This window comes from Melitaea cinxia, chromosome 8 (assembly GCF_905220565.1).
Source record: "Melitaea cinxia chromosome 8, ilMelCinx1.1, whole genome shotgun sequence".
Classification (NCBI taxonomy): domain Eukaryota; kingdom Metazoa; phylum Arthropoda; class Insecta; order Lepidoptera; family Nymphalidae; genus Melitaea; species Melitaea cinxia.
The window spans coordinates 11,905,434-11,929,107 of NC_059401.1; the positions used below are offsets into that span (position 1 = coordinate 11,905,434).

The window sequence follows — 23,674 nt, forward strand, 5'->3', positions numbered from 1 at the left end:
GGTGCACCCAGTAAAAAGTTATGCGGATTTTCGAGGGTTCCCTTCGATTTCTCTGGGATCCCATAATCAGATCCTGGTTTCTTTATCATGGTACCACACTTAGGATATCTCCTTTCCAATAAAAAAAGAATTATCAAAATCAATTCATAAACGACGAAGTTATCTCCGAATATACATATGTATACGGTCAAATTGAGTCCTCCTTTTTTTATGTCAGTTAAAAATATATTTAAACGACTTCCAAACAAGGAGGTTCTCAATTCGCCTGTATTTTTTTTTTTGTATCTTACCTTAGAACTTTTTACTGGGTGGACCGATTTCGATGATTTTTTTTATCGAAATATGGTACGTGTCATGTGATACCATTTAAATTAATTTAGATCTAACAAGTACTTTTCGAGTTATATCTAAAAATGCGTATTTGCTTGCCTTTTTTTTCGTCGATCTACCTTTGTATTATACCGCATAACTTTTCACTGGGTGTACCGTTTATGATGATTCTTGTTTTAGTCGAAAGCTGATGCTTGTCTTGTGGTCCCATTTAAATTTGGTTGTGATCTGATAACTACTTTTGTAATAGAAGTCGGTTGTATCGTTTGCGAGCAAGCACAATTATTTAATTTTCTTTTCCATAACGGGAAATCACTTTTATAAATTGCAATAAATTTATGATTTAGAAAAAAAACTAATAACAAGATAACGAGTACAATCACTGAGGACTGAATATCAGGTGAAGAGAAGGGATGACAAGTAATAATTTTTTTACCTTGAAAATCACTTATTTTGAAATCATGTACCTATATGATTCCATTAAATATAAATTTAATTTGCAATTATAAAACTTTAACGCCCGGTTTCTGAAACGTTTGTCAAAGCACAGGTCTGCTAAACGACTGTTAGATTTAACTCGGCTGTCAACTAAATTTCAGTTACTGAAACGTCATTAACAGCAAAATTAGCTAGTCCTCGATTAGTTTGATTTGACATTCGTTTTGTAACATGTGATCATGTAACATTATAATTAAATATTATTTTATATATTTTTGCTGAATCCAATAAAGCATCATATAAACGAAGATACAAAAAAAAAAGAAAATAGTTCCTAAAAACAATAATATATTTAAAAAAAACAATATTATGAAAAAAAAGGTGAAGAGTGCATCTTTAGAAGAAAAAATTAAACTATCAGAATATAGACTATTTTTAAAAAAAACATTCGTTATTAGATATAGAAAAAAATAATTAAACAGAAGGAGTACGAAAATATGATAAAGTAATTATAATTATAATAGCTTATTTAAATTCTAGTTATTAAGTAATTATAAGTATTTTTTTTTATTGTTCCTATAAATGTATATTTATCTATATATTTATGATTGAAATTTAAACAAATTATTATTATGACCTTTTTTTTAAATTACCTATTATTTATATATTGTTACTAATAAAATTTAAAACTTAACAGTTAAAAAGTGTCAATAATAGAGATGACCGCACAGAAGTGTTTTCATTTATTATCAAACTTTGACCAGTTTCTTCTTGGTGATAATAATAGACATCTGTGTAAACTACAACAAAGAACGAAAAAATTTAGTTTAACAAGACCAAAATATAGACATTTAATAAAACATATATTACATTTATAACACTTGGTTATAAATATGTTTAACATACCTTTAAAGAAACAAAATTTACATTCACATAGAAAATAATTATTTTTCTTAAGTTAATTCACCGATATACACCGATTAGTTGACCGAGTTTTTGACATACGTTTGATCAATGATTATAGCTTTATTTGCGTTTCAGAAACCCAAAATGCCGGTTAACATACGATTCCAGAGTCAAATTTGACAGCTATGTCAGCTAACAGTATGAATAAATTTAGTAGTTTAACCATGCTTTTAGTAAGTCATTTGATACTTAACAAGAGTTTTGACACATGATTTGTTAATTTTTGCGTTGCTCAGCGTCGTTAGTCGTCACCTTTTTTACTTTAGTATCGAAAAAGGGATACGTAAATAATAATTGTGTTAAAAGTGGATATATAACACGTACGATGAGTTTATTTATTTATTTATTTCTTACATTTAATGTTACAGACAGAACCCGATTCATTAGACATAGTAAAAAGGAAAAAAAATAACATACAATATAAAAATATGAAATAGCTAACATAAACAACAATACTAAAAAAAACAACGTAACATTAATAAAAATAAAAACATTAAATTCTTTATGTTAGCGCCACAGCGCATAGATTATTGTTATGGAATGGATATTTTTTTGTTATGGAAACGCTCAAACTTCCTATATCGTCCTCTCCTTTCCCCTTCCCTCCAGTACCTTTGCCTGAACGAAGAAAGGGACAACGCATAGCGAAGAACCGACGGCGCTCACGTCGCCGTCGTGTGAACTTTTAAGTGAGTGTTGTTGCAGCGTTGATGCGATAGAGTCCACGCGCATATGGCATGCCTCCCGCTTAGTTTAAGAAATAAACCGTTACAAAGTGAAGAAGCAGAACATCGCGAGTAAGAACTCCTGCGAGAACATTTTCTGCCGGGTTGGAAAAATCAGCTGCCCCGAACAACAAAGGTACATACTACAACTTATCTCCTTTACCCGCAACCCTTACATCCAAACTCACACCTATTTTTGCGGATCCACCGATCCACATACCCACTTTACCTATAACATATTATATACAAAGTAACTTTTGCGAACTTACGCCACGAACAAGTGTGTGTCAGCTGCCAAGTTATTGTTCAAGTTGTCAAGTTGTAAACGTTGTAGTTACATGTGGTTGTCATGTTAAATGTGTGACTGGTAGCCTAGCATGAGGGGTGGCTCAAATCGAGCATACGTATTATGGATGTGTAAAAAAAGGTCAGCCGAAATGTATTCTGAATATTAGCCTTTTACACGATGAATATATATTCAAAAAAGAAAGGGGCAACCTAAAAAAAAAACCGAAAAAGTTCAAGTACAATAATCGATTATTTCTTAATCGATTTTATTCCGAAAAGTCACATCTCTAATACATACGCTGCTTTCGCCTTTTTCACGTAATTTATGGGTCGGCAAACTTTAGTGGCCCGGGGCGCTGAATTTTAAAATACATCGCTGTAGCATTTTGAGATAACAATACACAGATTTACGATTTTAACGATGTCTTGCTGAGATAATGTACGAGATAAATGGCTATCTCATATTAATTATCACATATATTTCATGATCTAGGTAATATAATATGACGTAAAATTATTAACATTAAACACGTTACGTAACGTCTTTTCTATAAGCCATTCATATAAATAAAAATAAAGTATCCATCTGTGACTTCAACATAACTGTTTTTTTAACGATAGTAAAATAAAAACAAACGGTTTTTAAAAAAATTGAATAAAGAAAAATACATAAATTACTTAAATTCCAAAATAAAATAAAGGTGGTCGTATGGCAATATAACTTTTTGCCAGATACAATATCCCACGCGAACGTAGTCGCGGAACCAGCTAGTTTCAAATATATTACACCAGTAAAACACTTTATGACTATTTTGTACTAAGCTGTTTGATGCGCACACTACTATTTTTAACTTACTGCTTATTTTAACTACTTGTGATTTTATGTACGTTAAGTACTACATCATTTATTGATTATCACTATATTCTAGTAACAGGAAAAACCCCGCCATTATCGGACCAAGTCCGCGCTCTAGCGCAACCCTTCTATGCGGTCTGGGGATTGTTGATCTGCAGTTTCAAAATAATAAATCAATAAATTGCAAGATGTTCACAAAAGGTACCGGCAACAACTAGTATATGAGTGTTGTGTAATTAAATAATAATTAAAGAAAAAAAGATACTCAATACTAATATTGTAATACTGAAGTGATTAAGTGTGTATTCAGGAAATACTATATAAAGATAGTAAGCTTAAATCACAATAACGGTAAGTCCCGTTGAATAAAAAAGGTTCATAGTGTTCGTAAAAACTTAAAACCTTAGTAGATAGTACATTACCTAATTACTCTGGGTAAAGTGAAGTCGTAATCATTATCACTCATTACTTCAGCCTGATACAGCCCATTGCTGGACATACGCTTCCACAAGTTCGTGCCAAAAATGCCGTAAACTCACGTGTTTTGCCCATAGTCACCACGCTGGGCAGGCGGGTTGGTGACCGCAGGGCTGGCTTTGTCGCACCAAAGTGGCTGCTGCCCGGCTTTGGCCTGTGTATTTCAAAGCCAGCAGTTAGATGATTATCCTGCCATGGGTCGGCTTTTTAAATTTCAAGTTGGTAGTGGAACTGTGTAATCCCTTAGTCGCCTCTTACAACATCCACGGGAAGAGAAGGAATGGCTATATTCTTACTGCCGTAACCACACAGCATAAGTCCTAATGAAATGTGAGAATTGTGTACATTGGATTAACAGAAAGTAATCACTATGAAATGATTGATGATGATGATGAATCACTATGAAAAAGTTGTATAAAAAGTAAAACGATATTAGAAATGTACATGTATTGTGTATACACTAATTTATTCTAAATTATTTACTTTTCATGCAATATTCGTGCTGAAGTCTATTAAGAATGATTTTATCGCCGACAATTTTCATAAAAATAATGTATGTTGCCTTGAAAAATGTAAAAATAACATTTTATATTTCAATTTTCATCTAAATTATTAAAAGCACGTTTAAACGTTTCATGAACGAAGGATTTGCTTCGCTCGCTCGCTTCAGCCTGTAATATCCCACTGCTGGAATAGGCCTGTTTATATAAAGATATAAGATAAATAGTTGAGAGAACCTTTAATAGTAACGAAAGGCTTTTCAGGCTTTAATTTCAAAACGTAACATTTTTGTCATTTTCAAGATTTTTCAATGAATATATTTTTTTAAGACTGATAAGTATTAGGGGTCTATACTCGGGCCCATTATTATACAATGAGAATCTACGCTTCAGCCTGTAATATCCCACTACTGAGCATAGGCCTCTTTCCCCATGTAGGAGAAGGATCAGAGCTTAATCCTCCACGCTGCTCCAATGCGGGTTGGCGGATATATTCCCTATTATGAGTGACGTACATTATAACAACGGCTTAGCGTGCTCTCTGAGGCATAGTGGGGAGACCCACAAAGACTGCACAAGCACCCTGACCACGGCAAACATCTGCATGGACAATACAAATATTTGTCATGTGCGAGGATCGAACACGCAACTGCCAGCACAACAGTCAAAAACCAACGCAACGCGTCGTCAGAAGTTAAAAAAATGGATACCGCAATATGCAATAGGCTCGTCGTGAGAATTTCAAAATACCCTGACTATATTTGATAAAATACGATAAGAATTTAGTTTTTAGGAATTATTGCTTTTTTTTTTATTATTACACAGAAATTAAATTTTAGGAACTCATAGTATAAAGGCAAAAATTTTAGAAATAATATTGTATTTAACTATAGAAGCATAATATAAATCGTTAAACCTGGTTAAGCTCGGTTTTCGAAATAAAAAAGAAATAAAGAAAATGTTTATGACGTCAATGTTACTGTGTTAATAAAATAAAACGTAATATTGAACAAACGTATATTAATAAAATGAACTGACTCCGATATATATTTTCGTACAAGTTTTATGATGAGCTAGCAACATAAGTTTTCCAAAGTCAAATAAGCTTTGCAAACTTGTTCTGTTTTCTTATTGATCTTGACCATGAAAACTAAACGTATCTATATTATCTATACATATATTAATACGTAAAGCATAAACTATATAACCCTCTCTACCTATGTCCTATATATAGGACTATGTTCAGCGGTGGACTGCGATAGGCTGAAGTGATGGTGATGAGTGATGAAATTAACATTTAAATATATTTCTCTATGTTTTTAATAAATGCAATTTATGTCTGCATATAAAAATTTATATATAAACTAGCGGACCCAGCAGACGTTCTCCTTTTCGGAAAACAGCTACCAAATTTGATAGCTTACAAACCGATAGTAGCGCCACTTAGCGGGTCCAATTGGGATAAAAACTACCATATCTTCCAAGTCAGACAAATTGCAGATGCGTACAAAATTTGATAAAAATTGGTTCAGTAGTTTCGGAGTTACATACCAATAGCAGCCCCACCTATCGGGTCCAATTGAGATAAAAACTACCTTATCTCCCAAGTTGGACCAAATTACAGATGCTTACAAAATTTGATAAAAATTGATTCAGTAGTTTCAGAGCTACATACAGACAGCAGCGCCACCTACCGAGTCCAATTGAGATAAAAACTACCATATCTTCCAAGCCAGACAAAATTACAGATGCTTACGAAATTTGATAAAAATTGGTTCAGTAGTTTCGGAGTTACATACTGATAGTAGCGCCACCTACCAGGTCCGATTTAAATAAAAACTACTCTATCTGCCAAGTTGGACCAAATTACAAATGCTTAAAAAATTTGATAAAAATTGGTTCCCTAGTTTCGGAGTTACATACATTTAAAATTTTCATTGTTAACGCCCACCCCCGTAATCCTTATTGGACATGAGTTATCCTAAAATTCGCTCATAGATCATTTCTACACACACACATACAGAGATTCGTACCAAATTTGAAGTCGATAGTTTAAAAACGGGAATTTTCCATTGTTAACGCCCCCGCAACAATATAATAGATAATATGAAATAGCTAGTTAATACCATTTTTACTGTATGTAAATTAAATTAAAATGCGGTCTACGAATAAGATCAATTTAATCATTAATAACTTACATAAAATGCGCCCTAATATATTATTTAACATGCATTATTTATTTTGCATCATTTATTTTTTATTTTATTTTTATTTTATTTTATTTTATTTGGGAAACTTACAGCTAACATTAACAATAATATAAATTATAACAACAGAAGGCCATTGACAAGTTTCCACGTGTAGCAATAAATTAACAATAGTGTTGTGTTGGACAAGTAGGAAATTAAAATATTAAACAGTATTCATAAAATTGTGCATAAAGAAAAGAGAAAAAAATGTGAGCAAACAAAGTTCTGTGTTTGTAGGTTGTATTGTTCGGTTAATTTTAAACTTTTAGTTAACAAAGCTTTGACAGAAAAAGCGTTTATTTAGTAATTGCTTTAATTTAGCAGAAGTAGTGTGATATAAATCAATATCACACTCACTGGAAATCAAGTTGAAAGACCTACAAGCACGGACAGTAAATGAATTCTTTCTATAATTTGTGGATGCAAATGGTACGTGTAAAGGCATATGTTTGTTCCCGCGTGTATAATATGGTACATTTAATCCAACCTTTGCCAGGAGCTCAGGACTATCCAATAACCCATTCGACAATTTAGAAAGGTAAATTATATCACTCATTTGCCTGCGCTGATACAGAGGAAGGATATGATGCCGCTGGCATCTTGATTCATAACTAGTGTCGAATATTTGACATTTAAATTGCAGATGGCGAAGAAAGCGTTTTTGGATACTTTCAATGCGATTAATGTATGTAGCGTACATGGGATTCCAAACTTCGGACGCGTATTCGAGGTGGCTGCGCACAAATACACAATACAATATTTTTAATGTTTTTATATTCTTAAATTCTGAAGAAAGTCTCATAACAAAGCCTAGAGCCTTTGATGCTTTAGAGACAATCGTGTCAATGTGATTATCGAACCGTAATTTAGAATCAAAGATGACTCCCAAATCTTTTATAGCAGCCACTCGGGTTAACGCTGACCCCTTCAGAAAGTAGAAGGTTGCTAGTGGTGTTAAACTACGAGTAAAAGTGCAGACAAAGCATTTATTTACGTTTAAATCAAGATTATTAAGCTGACAGTATGCCTCAAAAGTCTGAAGATCAAGTTGCAAACAATACGCATCTCTTTGAGTGCGAATAGGACAGAGAATTTTCATGTCGTCTGCATATAAAAGAATCTTAGAATGATTAAAACAATGTGAAATATCATTTATGAATATATTAAATAAGAGAGGACCCAGAATCGAGCCCTGAGGGATACCGGAGGGTATAAACAACGATGATGACGTATATCCGTTAAGAACCACTGTTTGACATCTATTTTTAATATATGACGAAAACCACCTGTATAGATTACCTCGGATACCAACCATTTGAAGCTTACGCAATAGCATTTTATGATCAATTCTATCAAATGCCTTACTGTAATCTGTGTAGATTACATCTACTTGGTAACCTTTAGACATATGTTCTGTTAAGAAATCACAGCATAGCAGAAGATTAGAAGTGGTTGATTTATTCTTAACGAAGCCATGTTGTTGTTCATTTAGAATACACTTGATATGAGCATATACTTGTTTTTGCACGACTCTTTCGAAAACTTTAGCAAAAAGACACAATTTGGAAATTGGTCTGTAGTTTTCCACTATATTTTTTGGACCTTTCTTGTGTATTGGCGTTACGAATGCAGATTTCCAAATATCGGGCACTGTACCGGTCTCCAATGAAAGTCTGAACAATAATGCTAACGGTGTCTTTAAACTCTTTGCACACGAAACTATAAATAATGGAGGAATATGATCAGGTCCTGCTGATTTACTCAAGTCTAGACACTTAAGAAGTTCAAGTACATCATTATCAAGTACTTCAATGTTAGCTATATCTACGACGACCTCCGGTGAAGGTGTAAGATCGGGAGACATTATATCACACGTAGACGGTTGCTGAAAGTTCGATTGAAAGTATTCAGCAAACTTATTGCATATTGACTCACCAGAACTCAACGAGTCGCCACCATATGACATTACGGATGGGTAAACTGACGATTGTTTTTTATTTTTAATGAATGACCAAAACGATTTCGGATTTTTAACAATATTGTTTTCAATTTTCGCAATGTAAGCTTGGTAACATTCTTTTTCTATGATCTTAGCACGTTCTCTTAGCAAAAAAAATGTATTTAAATCAGTTATGTTTTTATATTTTTTATATTTTAAATGAAATTTATGTTTTTCTTTTAGTAATTTAATCAAAGATGGGTTATACCAAGAAGGATATTTGCGATTAACTTTAAGGACTACTGGTACATAAGAATCTCGTAAATTGTAAAGAGTCTGGTAAAAAAAGTCTATAGCTACATCTATGTGGTTGCTAGAAAAAGTTTTGGGCCAGTCGATTTTGCTTAGTTCATCATTAATAGCAGTATAGTTTGCTTTTTCGTACAAGTACTTAATTCGTGGAATAGTGGTTAAAGGCTTAAGATCGGTGAAACGGGTGGTTACAATCAGGGCAGGGTGATTTGGGTCCACGTTAACTAATGGGTCAGAGGATGCTTCAACACTAACCTCAGAATTTGAAAACACTAGATCTAGATGTCTGCCGTGGAAGTTTTTTAAGTGGTTGTACTGCTCCACATTACAGAATTTTAAATTATCAAAAAAGGTAATTTGGTGCCACCCGCTTATATTAGTGGGGTACAAGTATGATTCACCAGGTTGACGAAACCATGTTAAATTGGGCATATTAAAATCACCTAATATGAGGAAACTGTCGTTAGGTCGGCTAGACGAGTTAGCTGTCAATTTTTCTGAAAAATTTACTAATTGTTCCCCCAATGAATAGCCACGATTTTCTCCAATGATGTATACAGTGCATATGTATAATTTATGTGTGGTCTGCGAGTTCCTTAAAGTTAATACAACCCACACATCTTCCGCCAATGAGCGTCAGTTATTACATCCATCCGTTATTAAGTCCTTTTTGACAGCAATGAGCACACCTCCACCCCTCAACTGACCCGTCCGAGAATAATCTCTATCTCGTCGCCACACTAGGTAACGATCGTCAAAAATCTCCGAATCATTTATACCATCGATAAGCCACGTTTCTGTTAATGTAATAACATCAAAGGATTTCTGTAAAACATTTCTAAGGAACGTATGTGTCTTCGTGCGCAACCCCCTAACATTTTGATGGTAAATCTTTAACGTAGTCATTTATAATCGAAATCTGATAACAACGGTGTAATCCAAAACGTGTTGTGTAGTATAAGAATAATAATATAACAATAAGATCGATTAATAAGTATAATAACATATTCTTTCTTATAAAATAGTGTCCGCATGTGATAAATTAACCATCGTGACATACGCAAGATATCACGGTCAAGACACATACACACATACATAATATAATACTCACACGTACAAATTCTAAATTCCCATTTATATCTTAAGTTATAAATATGGTAAGCCATAGCGACATCGCCAATGTTTTTATAATTATTATTACATAATAAACAGTAACAAATCAACCACAGGAATCTGCAAACACATACCACTACAGCATCACACAAACAAGAACACTGACCAATATGAAATTTCAATATTTTGTTTAAAACTGTTATAGTAATTATAAAATGAAAATATAATGACAAGAGTAACTTTTTATTAATAACGCGATAAAATCTGGTGGTACAAAGTAATAATGTTTCCATATTAAGAAGTACATAAATTAAGAAATTAATTTTTTCAATCAACAAGAAACTAAGTAATAATGTTTTCATATTAGCCAGTGCATAAATCAAAAAATTAATTTTTACAATCGCAATAAAATTGTGTGCATAACAATCAATATAAATTTGTATATTTTCTTCGTACACACGTATTACATAAAAAGATCCACAAACCGCAAAACGTATAGAATATAGAATTTTACTGTATGCGGAATAAGTACGACACTCCAATATACGAAATCTTAAAAACAAAGCAAAAAATAAATCACTGAGGGTAGACAAACGCAATGGTGTGTTGGTCGAGTCTAATATGTCCTTGAGTGTCCGGCGAACAAAAGAATTCGTTCGGTGCGTAATAATGTTTATAGCGTTTCTCAAACATATTAACATTAATATTTTTGATTTTAGTTTGTTAATTTGAGTAGGTCTAACTCTGATTTTATAAAAAAGGCTCGCGATTCGGAGTTTTTTCTGATCCATATTTTAGAATATATGACCCAGACATACATAAAACCTTTTTCTTTGGCCAGTATCTTTGTTTTATTTAACAGCAATTTATTATCTAGGGTCAAGTGATCATTAATGAATATTCTTCCATCTCCTTGAAGTTGCAGATCCTTTGGAGTTAGCGATTTGTGCGACCGGGCGGAAGCCACAAAGTTATCTCTTATATAGCGATTATTGAAACTTACAATAATAGTTTTACTGTCCTTTTCTTTTTCATTTCTTGTTGGTATTCTAGATATATAATTTATTTGGCTATTTGAAATGTTACAGTTCACCACAGTTCCAATTTTTGTTACAATATCTAATAAATTTTCCGAGCTTTTCTGTGGGATACCTTTTATTTCGACATTATTCAAGCGTGCACGCTGTTCATTATCTTTCAAGGTTGATTCCATCTGCTCCACTCGTTTTTTCAGGGAGAGTAACTCAGGTCGGTCATTCTCTAATAACTCTAAGGCTGTTTCCATGTCCGAAAATTTATCGGAAAAGGCCTTGACAGTTTCATGAGCATAATCCACGGAAGATTTAAGATCTTGTATTTCTGCTTTGATGGATTTCATGTCTTCAGCTAAAGTATCTAAGATGGACATTCGTTTAGACATCTTTTTTAGCTCACTATACATGCTATCCAAATCTATAGTCTTGGTAACAGACGGTGAAGACAGCAAAGCATGTTGACCGACATTTTGAGTACCGCTTTTGCATCCCAGGCATTTCCAGTTAGATTTTCTGTCACCTAGCTTTCTGTAACCCACTTCGGTTATGCCTGCACAGTTAAAATCAAAACAACGTGAACAAGCACTGCATTGCGCCACATCCCGACTTTCGGAGTTACAACCAGCACACCTGAACATGATGCAAGCAAAAACAAAGAGAAAAAAAAAGAACTTTGAGAGTCTCTGACCCCGTTCCTCAGAACACAAACGTACGTTAACTACGATGTCTCAACACAGACTGAAACGTTTTCTAACATGTTATTATTTAACATGTTAGAAAACGTTTGTATGGGAAAAAGAAAAGGGCTGTTTTTAGGATTTTCACGAAAATTGTTCGAATTTTTCTCACCGTAAATAAAAATCTAAACTGCAACTACATTTATTAATTGTATAAAAGGTTTTTCTTCTTTAAAAAAAAAAAAAAAAAACATAACGAATAATAATAAAAACTGAATCTAAATCAGTTCTTTTCATGTAGGTACATTATCAAAATGACTGCCGAGATGTTTACACGCCAAAAGATACATTTAAAAAAAATCACAGTCTTCTTTCCTTCAAAGTAAAACCTTACTGGCTTTTCATTTAAATACGCAGATTTTTACTTTTTGAGAAATGAATTTATTCTTCCGAATAAGATAAAAGGGTTCCTTAATATTTGACTGTTTATCGAACGAATCGTAGAAGAATCGTACTGTAAAATAAAATACCTAAAAATTATTTACTTCGTAAATAAGTAAACACATAACAGTCAACTTGTTTCAGAATTCAGTCTGGAAACATATACTTTATCCACACATCCATTTGAATCAACTTTCAGACTGATTTTTCTAAACTGTTGTAAATTAGAAATTTAAAATACAAAAAATAAAATAATTCTGCTACTTCGTAAAAATATTAATGAATTTATTTGAAATATTTTTAATGCCATTTTATCGTCGAATAATATTTTACCTGCTACAAATGACATTCATTCAATATGTGATACAAATTTCCAATAGTCATTTGCAAATGATGATACGGATATACGTAAACATATGGGTATATACGATACATATACCAATATATTTTTTTTACAATTTTTATCCGCCTATCTGTCTAACTGTCTGTTGTTCTATCTGTCTGTCAGTTTGTTCTGGCTAATCTCTGAAACGGCTGAAACGATTTTGAGCTGATGTAATAAGGAGTAACTTAGGCTATTTTCATTTTATAAATTTATTTATTTTATACTCTGCTTAAATTTCACACGGACGAGTTGCAGCCACAGCTAATAAATTAATTAACATTAAGGAAGAAAGAAATAGTTTCAGTGACACCTGTAACAAGGATCTCGAGCGACCGAGAACTTTTGGTCGTTTATGAAGGCTTTTCATTTACTCAGTTCCGTAAATAGAAAAGTTAAGATGACAACTGACATTATTTTATTTTATTTATGCAAGGTATCAACTGTAAAGAGAGAGGGAGGGCCTGCTCCTAAGCCAGCATATGTTCAAAACTAGCCAAGTCCATTTTCCAAAATTTTAGCTACAGCAATATAGAAATTAAACTCGTTTGTAGTGAGCCACTTTTGAAAGGGGTATAATTAAAATTATTGGTATGAATTTTCATTATTTTAGGCTCGTTTTGAAGGGAATCAAATTGATTTCAAAAGCCATTCCTCTCTTCATTCTCAGACATTCAGACTCTCAGACATTCTTCTCTTTTGAAAATTATCTACCGAATTATAGAGGTTTAGGTAATATCCGTGTACCAAAGTTATTTCAGCGTACAAGTATCGAGACCTCATTGTAATTAAAATTGGGCTACATGTAATCAGATTAAGGATTACGATAATAATGTATAAGCTACAAATCATGATTACAGATTACCAAAAATTAAATAAAAAGATAATTATATTTGGTGATTCATGTTTATTAATCAATAATCGTAATCTTTATTACTTTCTTGATTAATTTTTCTCACTGAATAAGACTAACAGTGAACGTCAGCTAGAATCATGTAATTTTGATTTTACTGTAATCAAGATTAAAGATTTCATAAGTAGTCTTGATTTTACAAATAATCATGATTACTTTTAATCAGATTGTTAAACTAATTACAACAGTAGTTGATTACGCCCAACTCTGATTGTAATAATCAATGACAGAAGTATTTTAGAAATTCACAACCCACTTAACCAGGTTTTAACTGTATATATTATGCTTTTATAGTTAAATACAATATTATTTTTAATATTTAAACTTTTTGCCTTATCAATTATCAATTCCCAAAATTTAATTTCTGTGTAATAAAACAAATACCAAAAGTCTTAATGTGTTTAATCAAGTAAGGTCATGGTATACCATTTTAAAATTCTTACGATGAGCCTATTGCATCCCGACTAGAAAAAAGGTCAGGCTCAACCAGATCATGTATCTGGACCGGATCAGGATAAAATGAGGCATGCCAGATCCGGCAAGCTCTATCAGGACCAGGTCTGGCCCAGACAAGGATAGTCTGATGTAAAATATAATCAAGTATGGTAAGGCATACTGGATTAGGACCCGGTCCGGTCCAGATCAGGATAGCCTGATGTAAAATATAATCAAGTATGGTAAGGCATACTGGATCAGGACCCGTCCGCTATTCGAGAATCGCGCTATTAATGTTTTCAAGCACACTTAGTATACAAACAGTTATCAGGACAGTCTAGCAGGGAGTCCATTTCTACACAGTGGAGCAGTCGTAAGTAATAGGAAATAGTTAATATTATATATTATATGGTAGTTTAATTATTAGAAGTTAATAAATAAAAGTTAATTAATAATAATAATTAATTAATAACATAAAAATAAATAAAAATAATTAATATTTAAAGTAAAAACGTAAATAAACAATACATTAGAAAAAATAAACGGAAATAGATATCATGATAATTATGTTAAGTACATATTTATATATCAGTTCGCTTTTTTTTTTTGTTAAACAATTTTTTCAAGAATATACATTCGTGTTTTTTTTAAAAAGCCCGGACCTAACCGGCTGATCAGGATGAGATGAGATTTCCTGATCTGGACCCGATCAGGAAATCTCATCTCATCCTGATCAGGTCCAGACCAATCATCTGCATTACATGCCTTATCTAGTCCTGAACAGGCATGCCTGGTTCGGTCCTTCTAAGGAAGACGAAAAAATTTCTACTCGGGATATTGCGGTATCCATTTTTTCAACTTTAAACTACGAGTATATAATGTACGTATATAGTGTCTCACAATGACTATAATAGTCTTTTTAACGTTATCTATCTATGAACACAACTTCATTATCAAGATGAATCTAACAATATTTTAATTACATAAATTCATTTAGCAAATTGGAAGATATGCGATAACAAAATAAATTAAAAGTAAAAAGAAAAAATTCAAAAAAAGTGTGGGTGTACTTATGTAAGTACACGTAAGAAGTTTTATTTCATTGGCTAGCTAGCTTCACATTGCTAACTTCTTCTTCATTGACTAGCTAACTTCAGTGTGTCAATTTTTTGTGACGGTGTGCGCGCGCATCGTATAAATTTACTGTCATCATTTTTCCCTAACGCGTTAAGAGAAGAATAACTTCAATTAAATACGCTAAAACGAATTTAAAAAAACGAGTGTGCTTTAGAACACACGACTAAAGTAATACTTACGAACCGCAACTCTCTTTCTTACTATCTTCACTAACAACCGTTCGCCTCGCCCTATCACACTTTTTGTAACGTTCTCGTCACGCATTCACCATCTTATTCCCCAAGTCAAGCGTGCGTAAAGAATCGCGATCCCGCGATTTACCTCTGTAGATAAACAAGGAAATTAGGTATATAGATAAGAACACCTGCTGCTCGAAAGACGTCTGACACGTCACAGTCAAAGTGCTTACAAACAAACTCACACCTGCTGATTATAATTGAGTCACCTACATGTATGTACATTCGTCTACATTATAACTAACGATGTTTAAATATTATTTATTTAATAAATTCTAAAACGCACTTTATTTGTAACGGAGCAGTTCATTTGTTCTTATTTTTCTTTACGATAATATTGTTTTTATTTTTAATAAAAAATTATAATTCCTTTATGCTTATTAACTGGAATGACAGTCTTGTGTACATACATATAATTTGTTGGATTTATAACAAAAGTGACAAAGATATTGCCTACACATACATATATCCCCATGACCCATGATCATTATTAACACAATATCAAGCAGCATCGTATCAAGAGGTCATTTTCAAACAATATTTGCGTACATACACAACATGTTAAAAAAAATGTTTACTCCAAAATCATTACGCTCTCCAGTTAAGTTGTTTACTTTACTTCAATCAGTTGTCTTATACAAAACTCGCCTACATCATTTGTATTTGTCGATGCTTTATTTTAATAAAAAAAGCCTTTAATTAATTTATTGGATCGAACGTCAAGACCACTTCAAGCTTTTTTTCGAGAATCCTACTTTTGTGAAAAGAAATCCGAAATAAAAGAGATATCGAGAAAATTAAAAATAGAGCAGTATTTAAATTCTGATTTTTCGAAATATTTTATCAATGCGGAAATTTATTATAATTTCGATTTTTTTATCCTATATAAAACTTTTTCCTGACAATAACGAACCCAAAAAAGGATAACATTTGATGCAATCGTTCGGAAGTTATGCGCGTTCATATACTTCACAGATTCGTTTTTATTTATATAGATTGAGTTCACATCTTTCTTAACATCGTTTTGTATTAAAGTATATTTTGTAAATATACATTTTTCATATTTTTAAAACCATCTAATGTATATACATTTATTTTGTTTCTTTAATGATGTGACTAATTATATCGAAATAAAAAAAATATATATATATATATATATATATATATATATATATACCTATTTAAAACCGGATAGGTCACCGAAGTGAGATTAATCATACTTCATCGCATGGTTGGAAACAAACACTTCACAAAGTTTTTTTTATCTGTTACAGATAAGGCGGAGTGAGTCAGAATTGTTTCTTGATAAAGAATTTCGAAGTAATCTAAGCCGCTGCTAGTACTACTAATAATAATTTAAGTTACTTAGTATTATGGCGCCAACAGTTCAGAACGTGAAATTTATTGGACCTGAGTTCAATCAAAATATTCGATTGATAGATAAAAGTGATAACTTAAAAGATGGTGAAAATTTTGAGAACAATAACACAGTACATAAACACGACATCACTGAAGAAAAAAATATTGATTTCAACAAAGAGTTAGCTAAATATGAAGCCATGAAATTTACACCGAGAATAAGGTGGCCCGATTTAATAGTCCAAGTGAGTTTACATTTAGTGACAATGTATGGATTCTATCTCATTTTAATCGGCGAAGTGATGTTCCTTACAACAATTTTCGGTAAGAATTATGTTTAATATTTAGTAATATGATACGATACACTCGGGTGTTTTTTTATTTATTTAAAAACTTTGATCCACGGGCTCAAAATGCCCGTGCCTTTTGTTAATCATGCAAGCATTATAATAATACCACAGGCGATTTTTCTTTATTACTACAGATCGACAGTCCTGTGACTGCCTAGTAAAACTAGGACGTGGTCCGACGCTGACGGTTTTTTTTTCCTTACTAAATACGTAATGCTATATGGAGAAATATACACATAATTCCTTTCTAAATTCTGAACATTATTATGTTTCTTATGTCTATATTTACACATATGTACACTTATTTCCTAGTTACCATATATGTACACTTATGTTCTATTTACAATGTACACTTAACCTATGTTACTGTTAGTAAGGGTTTTTTTTTCACTCGGGTGTTTTAATCAATTACGAGTAAGCTTAGTTTAGTATTTTTCGTTTTACTTACCAAAAGGTGATCCCATATAATAAAAAGATCGTCCACACTTTGAGATCTCTACAGGTTATCTAGTCTATATATATATATATATATAGTATAAGATATATATATATAGTATAAGATATATATATAGTATAAGATATATATATAGTATAAGATGTCGAATGAAAATTGTCCTTAAATTTTAATATCATATATTTATTATCACATTTTTTCTTCTAGTAACTTCATTACTACTGGATATATTAATAAATTAAGTAGTAAAAATATACTAGACTAATTAATGAATAAAACTATCACAGTTAGATTGGCTTTATAAGTAACGAAACACTTGGAGAATAAAACTTAGTTTCATGATCAGCATCACGCTGCTAGGCATAGTCCTCTATCCTCATGTAGGAGTAGGTTCTAAGCTTAATTCACCACACTGCTTCACTGCGGGTTGGCGGATATATTCCTTATTATATGTACCGATCACTATCAGATGTCTGTAATAACAACCGGGACCGACAGCTTAACTTACTCTCCGAGGAACGGCGGAGAGACCTACAAGGACAGACACCAAGACCGGAAAAAAATATTTGCACAAACACAAATGTCTATCCCGAGTGGGAAACGAACCCGGAATCGCCGGTGTTTGAGCGCGTACGCAAACACGCATCACTGCACTAGAGCGATGTCAAAATTACTTTAAATTCCATCAACATATTAAATTGATATATATATATATATATATATATATATATATATATATATATATATATATATATATATATATATATATATATATATATATATATATATATATATTATATTTTATACATTAGGTATTCAATATTTAAAATATAAACTGTATTTATTGAGAAATTAGGTCTATAGCTATGCTTAATCCCTGGGACTTATTACGTAATTTGGGAAATATTTTTTAGTAAAACTATTCAAAAACGGGATTCTTATATGGTAAGAATCATATAAGAATCCCGTTTTCATAGTTTTGTGTCGTGAATAAGAAATTCGCAGTTAATGTCAAAATATCGAGCAACGCAAAATGAAAATAATAAAAACAACATGGTAAATGTCCCGTTTTTGAATAGTTTTAGTAATAGAAGTAGCCATGTTAATCTAAAGTCTAATATTTTTTAGTCCTGCCTATGACTTGATTTATATTCATCATCATCAGCTTACGGACGTCCACTGCTGGGTATAAGCCTCCTCTAAAACTTTCCACGCATCTAGCAGCGGCGCCCGATATGCGGTCGCCACTCGATAACCTTTCCGCCCCATCGGCCATCGGTTCTTCGAGCTATGTGTCCTGCCCATCGCCACTTCAGCTGTGCGATCCTTTGAGCAACGTCTCGGATCCATATGTCCTTACTGGCAACACACACTGGTTGAAGACTTTCGTCTTCAGACACTACGGGATATTGGACGCGAAGATTCTCCGTAGTTTCCCGAACGCTGCCCATCCGAGTTGGATTCGGCGAGAGATCTCGTTCTCGAAATTGGACTTATTTAGCTGTATTGACTGTCTGAGGTATGTGTAATGTTCAACAACTTCGAGAACAGTGTTCCCAATGGGAACAGGAACGGGTGCGACATGGACGTTCGACATAATTTTTGTCTTGCCCATGTTCAGTTTAAGACCCACTCTTTGGGAAACACTGTTGAGATGCTTGAGCATTGTGTTCAGGTCTTCCAAGTTCTCAGCCATAAGGACTACGTCATCGGTAAACCGGAGGTGGGTAAGGTACTCGCCATTGATGGTGATGCCGAATCTTTTCCAGTCCAGAAGCTGAAAGAGTCCTCCAACGCGGTGGTAAACAGCTTCGGGGATATAACATCCCCTTGCCTCACGCCTCGCTGAAGTGGTATTGGCTTCGAGCTCTGATCTTGTAATCGGACCGACATTGTGGCGTTAGAATATATAAGTAAGTTTACGAAATTCGTGTGGACGGAGAATTATGAATTTTCGCACAATTATAGTTTATATAGAGAAGGAGTGCAGAATTCTAATAATTTTGTTAAAATTGTGTATAAAAATATAGTAAATCAATAAAAAAAAACATCACATACACTACCATGTATTTGGCTCACACACGCATATTATACCCATTTTTTGATTGTAAAAGTCTGTAGTACCGACCACTAGTTAATGTAAATATTTTATTAGTTATATTCTTATTGCACACACTTTTTATGCTACTCAATCGATAAAACCAAAGCAGACTACTTTTAGGAAAGCATGTTTAAATTACATATTTAATTACATAACAAATCAACAAAAGAATTATTTGTATTATTGACAGGATAACTAATTGCTATTTCGCTCAGAGAATTGGGATGCGACCGAAATGCTGTTAACATTCCTGCCACCATTCCACACTAAATCGCTTTATCCAGTAACTATTTGTTAGTAATTATTTAGTTAATTTCGTATTGTTTTTATGTTTAACAAACTTCATAAAGATGTTGTTAACACTGTAATAAAATAAAAAAAGTTTTCGCTCATTATTTTATACTAGTTCTTTGATTTTTAGAACAAATATTGTTGCAATTTTAATTTATGGGTTTGCTGATATATTATTTTTGCATTTTTAGTCCTTAATGAATTTATTCACATTGATTTTTCTTAGATATTTTTGACCTTTGACGAAAATATCATTAGGACAATCGGGTACAGATTAGGAAGTAACTTAATTGTCTTGGATAATATTGTTGTTATATTCATTTTTTGCCTTAGGGTCTAATTCCAGTTGATCACAAAATCTTGATGGACTGATTATTACATGTAATTTAATCTTAGACAATCTTTCTGTGTTATTATTCCTTACCCATAAAATTGTGAAGTTAAAGCTTAGCGCTTAATTTCCCACCGTAAAACTGTATACGTAGAAATCTTCGCATAAGTAATTACTAAACATAGTACATTCAAAACAAAAATAAGTAAAGTACGACATATTTTAATTAAATTAAAATGAATTAATTCAAATTGTAATTGCCATGGCTTTTATGCAAATACGCTTACTTGAATTATACTGTAACGTTACAAAAATTGTACACAGATAATCGAGTAAATGGAAAAACTCCCCTCATAGATTACTTCAATGGCCCCCATAAAGTGCGTAACTATGTATTCTATAAATTTACTTTCACACTAGGTCATTAAGTAAATGACATTAGCATTTCATTTCAAATGGTAATATTTTTTCCTAAATTCATTTGCTTGTTTTTTTTTTTTTTTTTAATATATACATAATACACACACGGTCATCTGTTCCTAAAGTAAGCAAATTAATGCCTGTGTTATAGGTAACAGCCGACTGGCACAGCTACATTTATTTTTTCGATAAACACGCCCACAAATAATACATATATAAATATGTAAATAAATATCTATACTATACCCAGACTCGGGGCGGAAATCGAACCCACAACCCTTGGAGCAGAAAGCAGGGCCCAGCCAACGCCAGGGCTAATTAGTTACGTTTTTGAGAAATAGGTTTGATGACAGAGACTAAAAATTTATTATGCATACGCTATAACACGACACAAGCTTATCTAAGAATAATTGAAGTTAAACTTTACGCAAGCTTGACTTGAGGATTAAGCTGGTGAATGCGTGTCGAGAGCGTTACGAAAAGTGTGATCGGACAAGGCGAATAGAAGTTGAGAGGGAGATATAAGTTAGTGAAGATAGAAAGAGAGACCAAGTATTGTATATTACTGTAGGGGTAAGGGAGAGAAAGAGAGGTGCGAACACACATTTCCTTTCTCTCTTTCTCTTATGGCTAGTTACGTTTTGTATATCTATGACACGGTACAGACCTATTGTGCATATTATATGCGAGGCGAACGGAAGTTAAGACGGAGATATAAGCTAGTGAAGATAGAAAGAGAGAGTTATGTTTCTTAAGTTCTACTCAGTCGTGTGGTCTAAAGGTAAGCCAATAGTATTAAAATAAATAGAACAGACACAATATATAAACAAAAAGTACGTATGGTACTCGTAATACCAACTCGTTTACCACAGATTACGCATTTACTATAAATTACGACGGTGAATCAAGAAATTGAAATTAAAAATTTGTATGATAGCGTGTTTTATCTTTAAAGGGCCTCCTTGAAGTGAACGTGTTAACAAAAAACTGTACGAGGTTTTCTATAACCTCACAGTTTGAGTCACATTTCGTAATGTCGTCAACAATAAAGATACTGACAATTGCATCATGATAGAATGAAACAAGTTTTTGTGTGTTGTAATAATATTGATTACTAGCGACCCGCTCCGGGTTCGCACGGGTGCAATGCTGATACTAAATATAAAATATTAAATGAAATATATGCGCAAAAAATGTGTTTATATACCCTCTTATAGAATCCTCCTAGACTATCAGTATTTCTCTACCATATTATGCATGTATTATACATATAAACCTTCCTCTGGAATCACTCTATTAACTTAAGAAAACCGCATCAAAATCCATTACGTAGCTTTAAAGATCTAAGCATACAAATAGCGGGAAACGACATTATTTTATACTATGTAGTGATTTTGACAATAACGGTGACGAATGTTCCGTTAATGAGGTAATATTGACAGAATATTCGTTACCGTAAATATTATGTTATGAGGAGAAATGTAAACTTATAAATTGAAAACTAGATTGTATATTTTCTAAACATTAGATAACGTAGTATAATCAAGGTCGCTGAGATTTGGGCTCAGATTCTATGTCTCAAGTTGAAATGTGAATCACGAGTAATATTTATTTTTACTTATTTAATTTAAATAATTCATAAATTATTGCTTAAAATTTTTATTTAGATTATTACGACAAAATTAATAATAATACTCTTTATACTCTTTCATCACTATTGGTATTTTATTCAGTAGAGAGATTTATTTTTGCTGTAGAAATATCTGAAATATATATGTAATGAAATGACATTTCATTAATTGAATATGCCGCGCTTCGCGCGTGTTGCGGTGTTGCGGTTGTCTGTGGAAGTTAGTAGAAGCCGCATCGGAGTGACTCGCATTTCAATGACAGATGACTTGCACATTATTTTATGATTTTATTTTTATAAAAAAAACTTGTAGAAAGATAAGTGAAAGGATATAATCGAGGAGGTGATATTAGTGAACTTTAATGTCGTTTTATAAGATATATTATTGAGGATTTTCGCAGTTAAACACAAATTGTTTTTCTGAAAATACAAAGTTTTATTTAACACAATTTTAATTTTACCATATTACGAAAAACTATAAGAATTACACTTTTATCTCACCAGAAAATACAAATAAACATAAATATATATATAATATACTAACTGACTCGGCAGACTTTGTCTTGCCGCTAAACGATATTTAAAAATAGGGGTTGGTGGTAGAAGATTGAAAATTTAGGGTTGTATGTATTTTTTAACGCCAAATCATAATAAAATAAAAAATAAATAATTAATTTAAAAATAAAAAAATAAAATTTAGTGGTGGACTACCCTTAACATTTAGGGAGAGAAGAAATAGATGTTGTTTGATTCTCAGACCTACCCAATATGCGCACAAAATTTCGTGAGAATCGGTCAAGCCGTTTCGGAGGAATTTAACTACAAACACAGCGACACGAGAATTTTATAAATTAGATATTAAATATAAATGAGTGACATTCAAATAACAATAAATACATTTTATTTAGGTTTCAAAATGTTTGCTACAAGCTGTTTGAATGTAGCGATGTTTATTACTGTGTAATGAAAATACTGTACTGTAAATATTTTTTCCTATAGAGAAAAAAACAATTTTGAAACTGTTTAACTTACCTATATATTAGGGTTTTGACGTGACAACGTCTTATAAATTGGTTTGCCGGGTGACACTTCAAGAAACTGCGTTACGCTCCGCTCACGTTATGCGCTCACAATGAGAGCGAGTGAGAGGCACGCGTCCCTTCCACTCGGGCATGGTTAGCCCGCCTAAGAGCGAGAGAGACAGACATAAAAAGTGAATGAAATTCAGTGCGGGATTCTTTGTATAAATTAATGTTTTAAATATAATTCTTTGTATAAATAAATGTTTTA

At 32.5% G+C, this 23,674-nt stretch overlaps 1 protein-coding gene across 1 annotated transcript in view; it reads left to right on the top strand.

Moving 5' to 3' along the window:
• The window catches only part of LOC123655701 (stearoyl-CoA desaturase 5-like), a 48,614-nt gene that overhangs the window by 12,535 nt on the left and 12,405 nt on the right, over positions 1–23,674 (top strand). The window contains exon 2 of the mRNA XM_045591455.1: positions 16,723–17,131. Coding sequence (XP_045447411.1) covers positions 16,822–17,131 — 310 coding nt within the window. The 5' untranslated portion in view covers positions 16,723–16,821. The remainder of the gene's footprint in view (positions 1–16,722; positions 17,132–23,674) is intronic.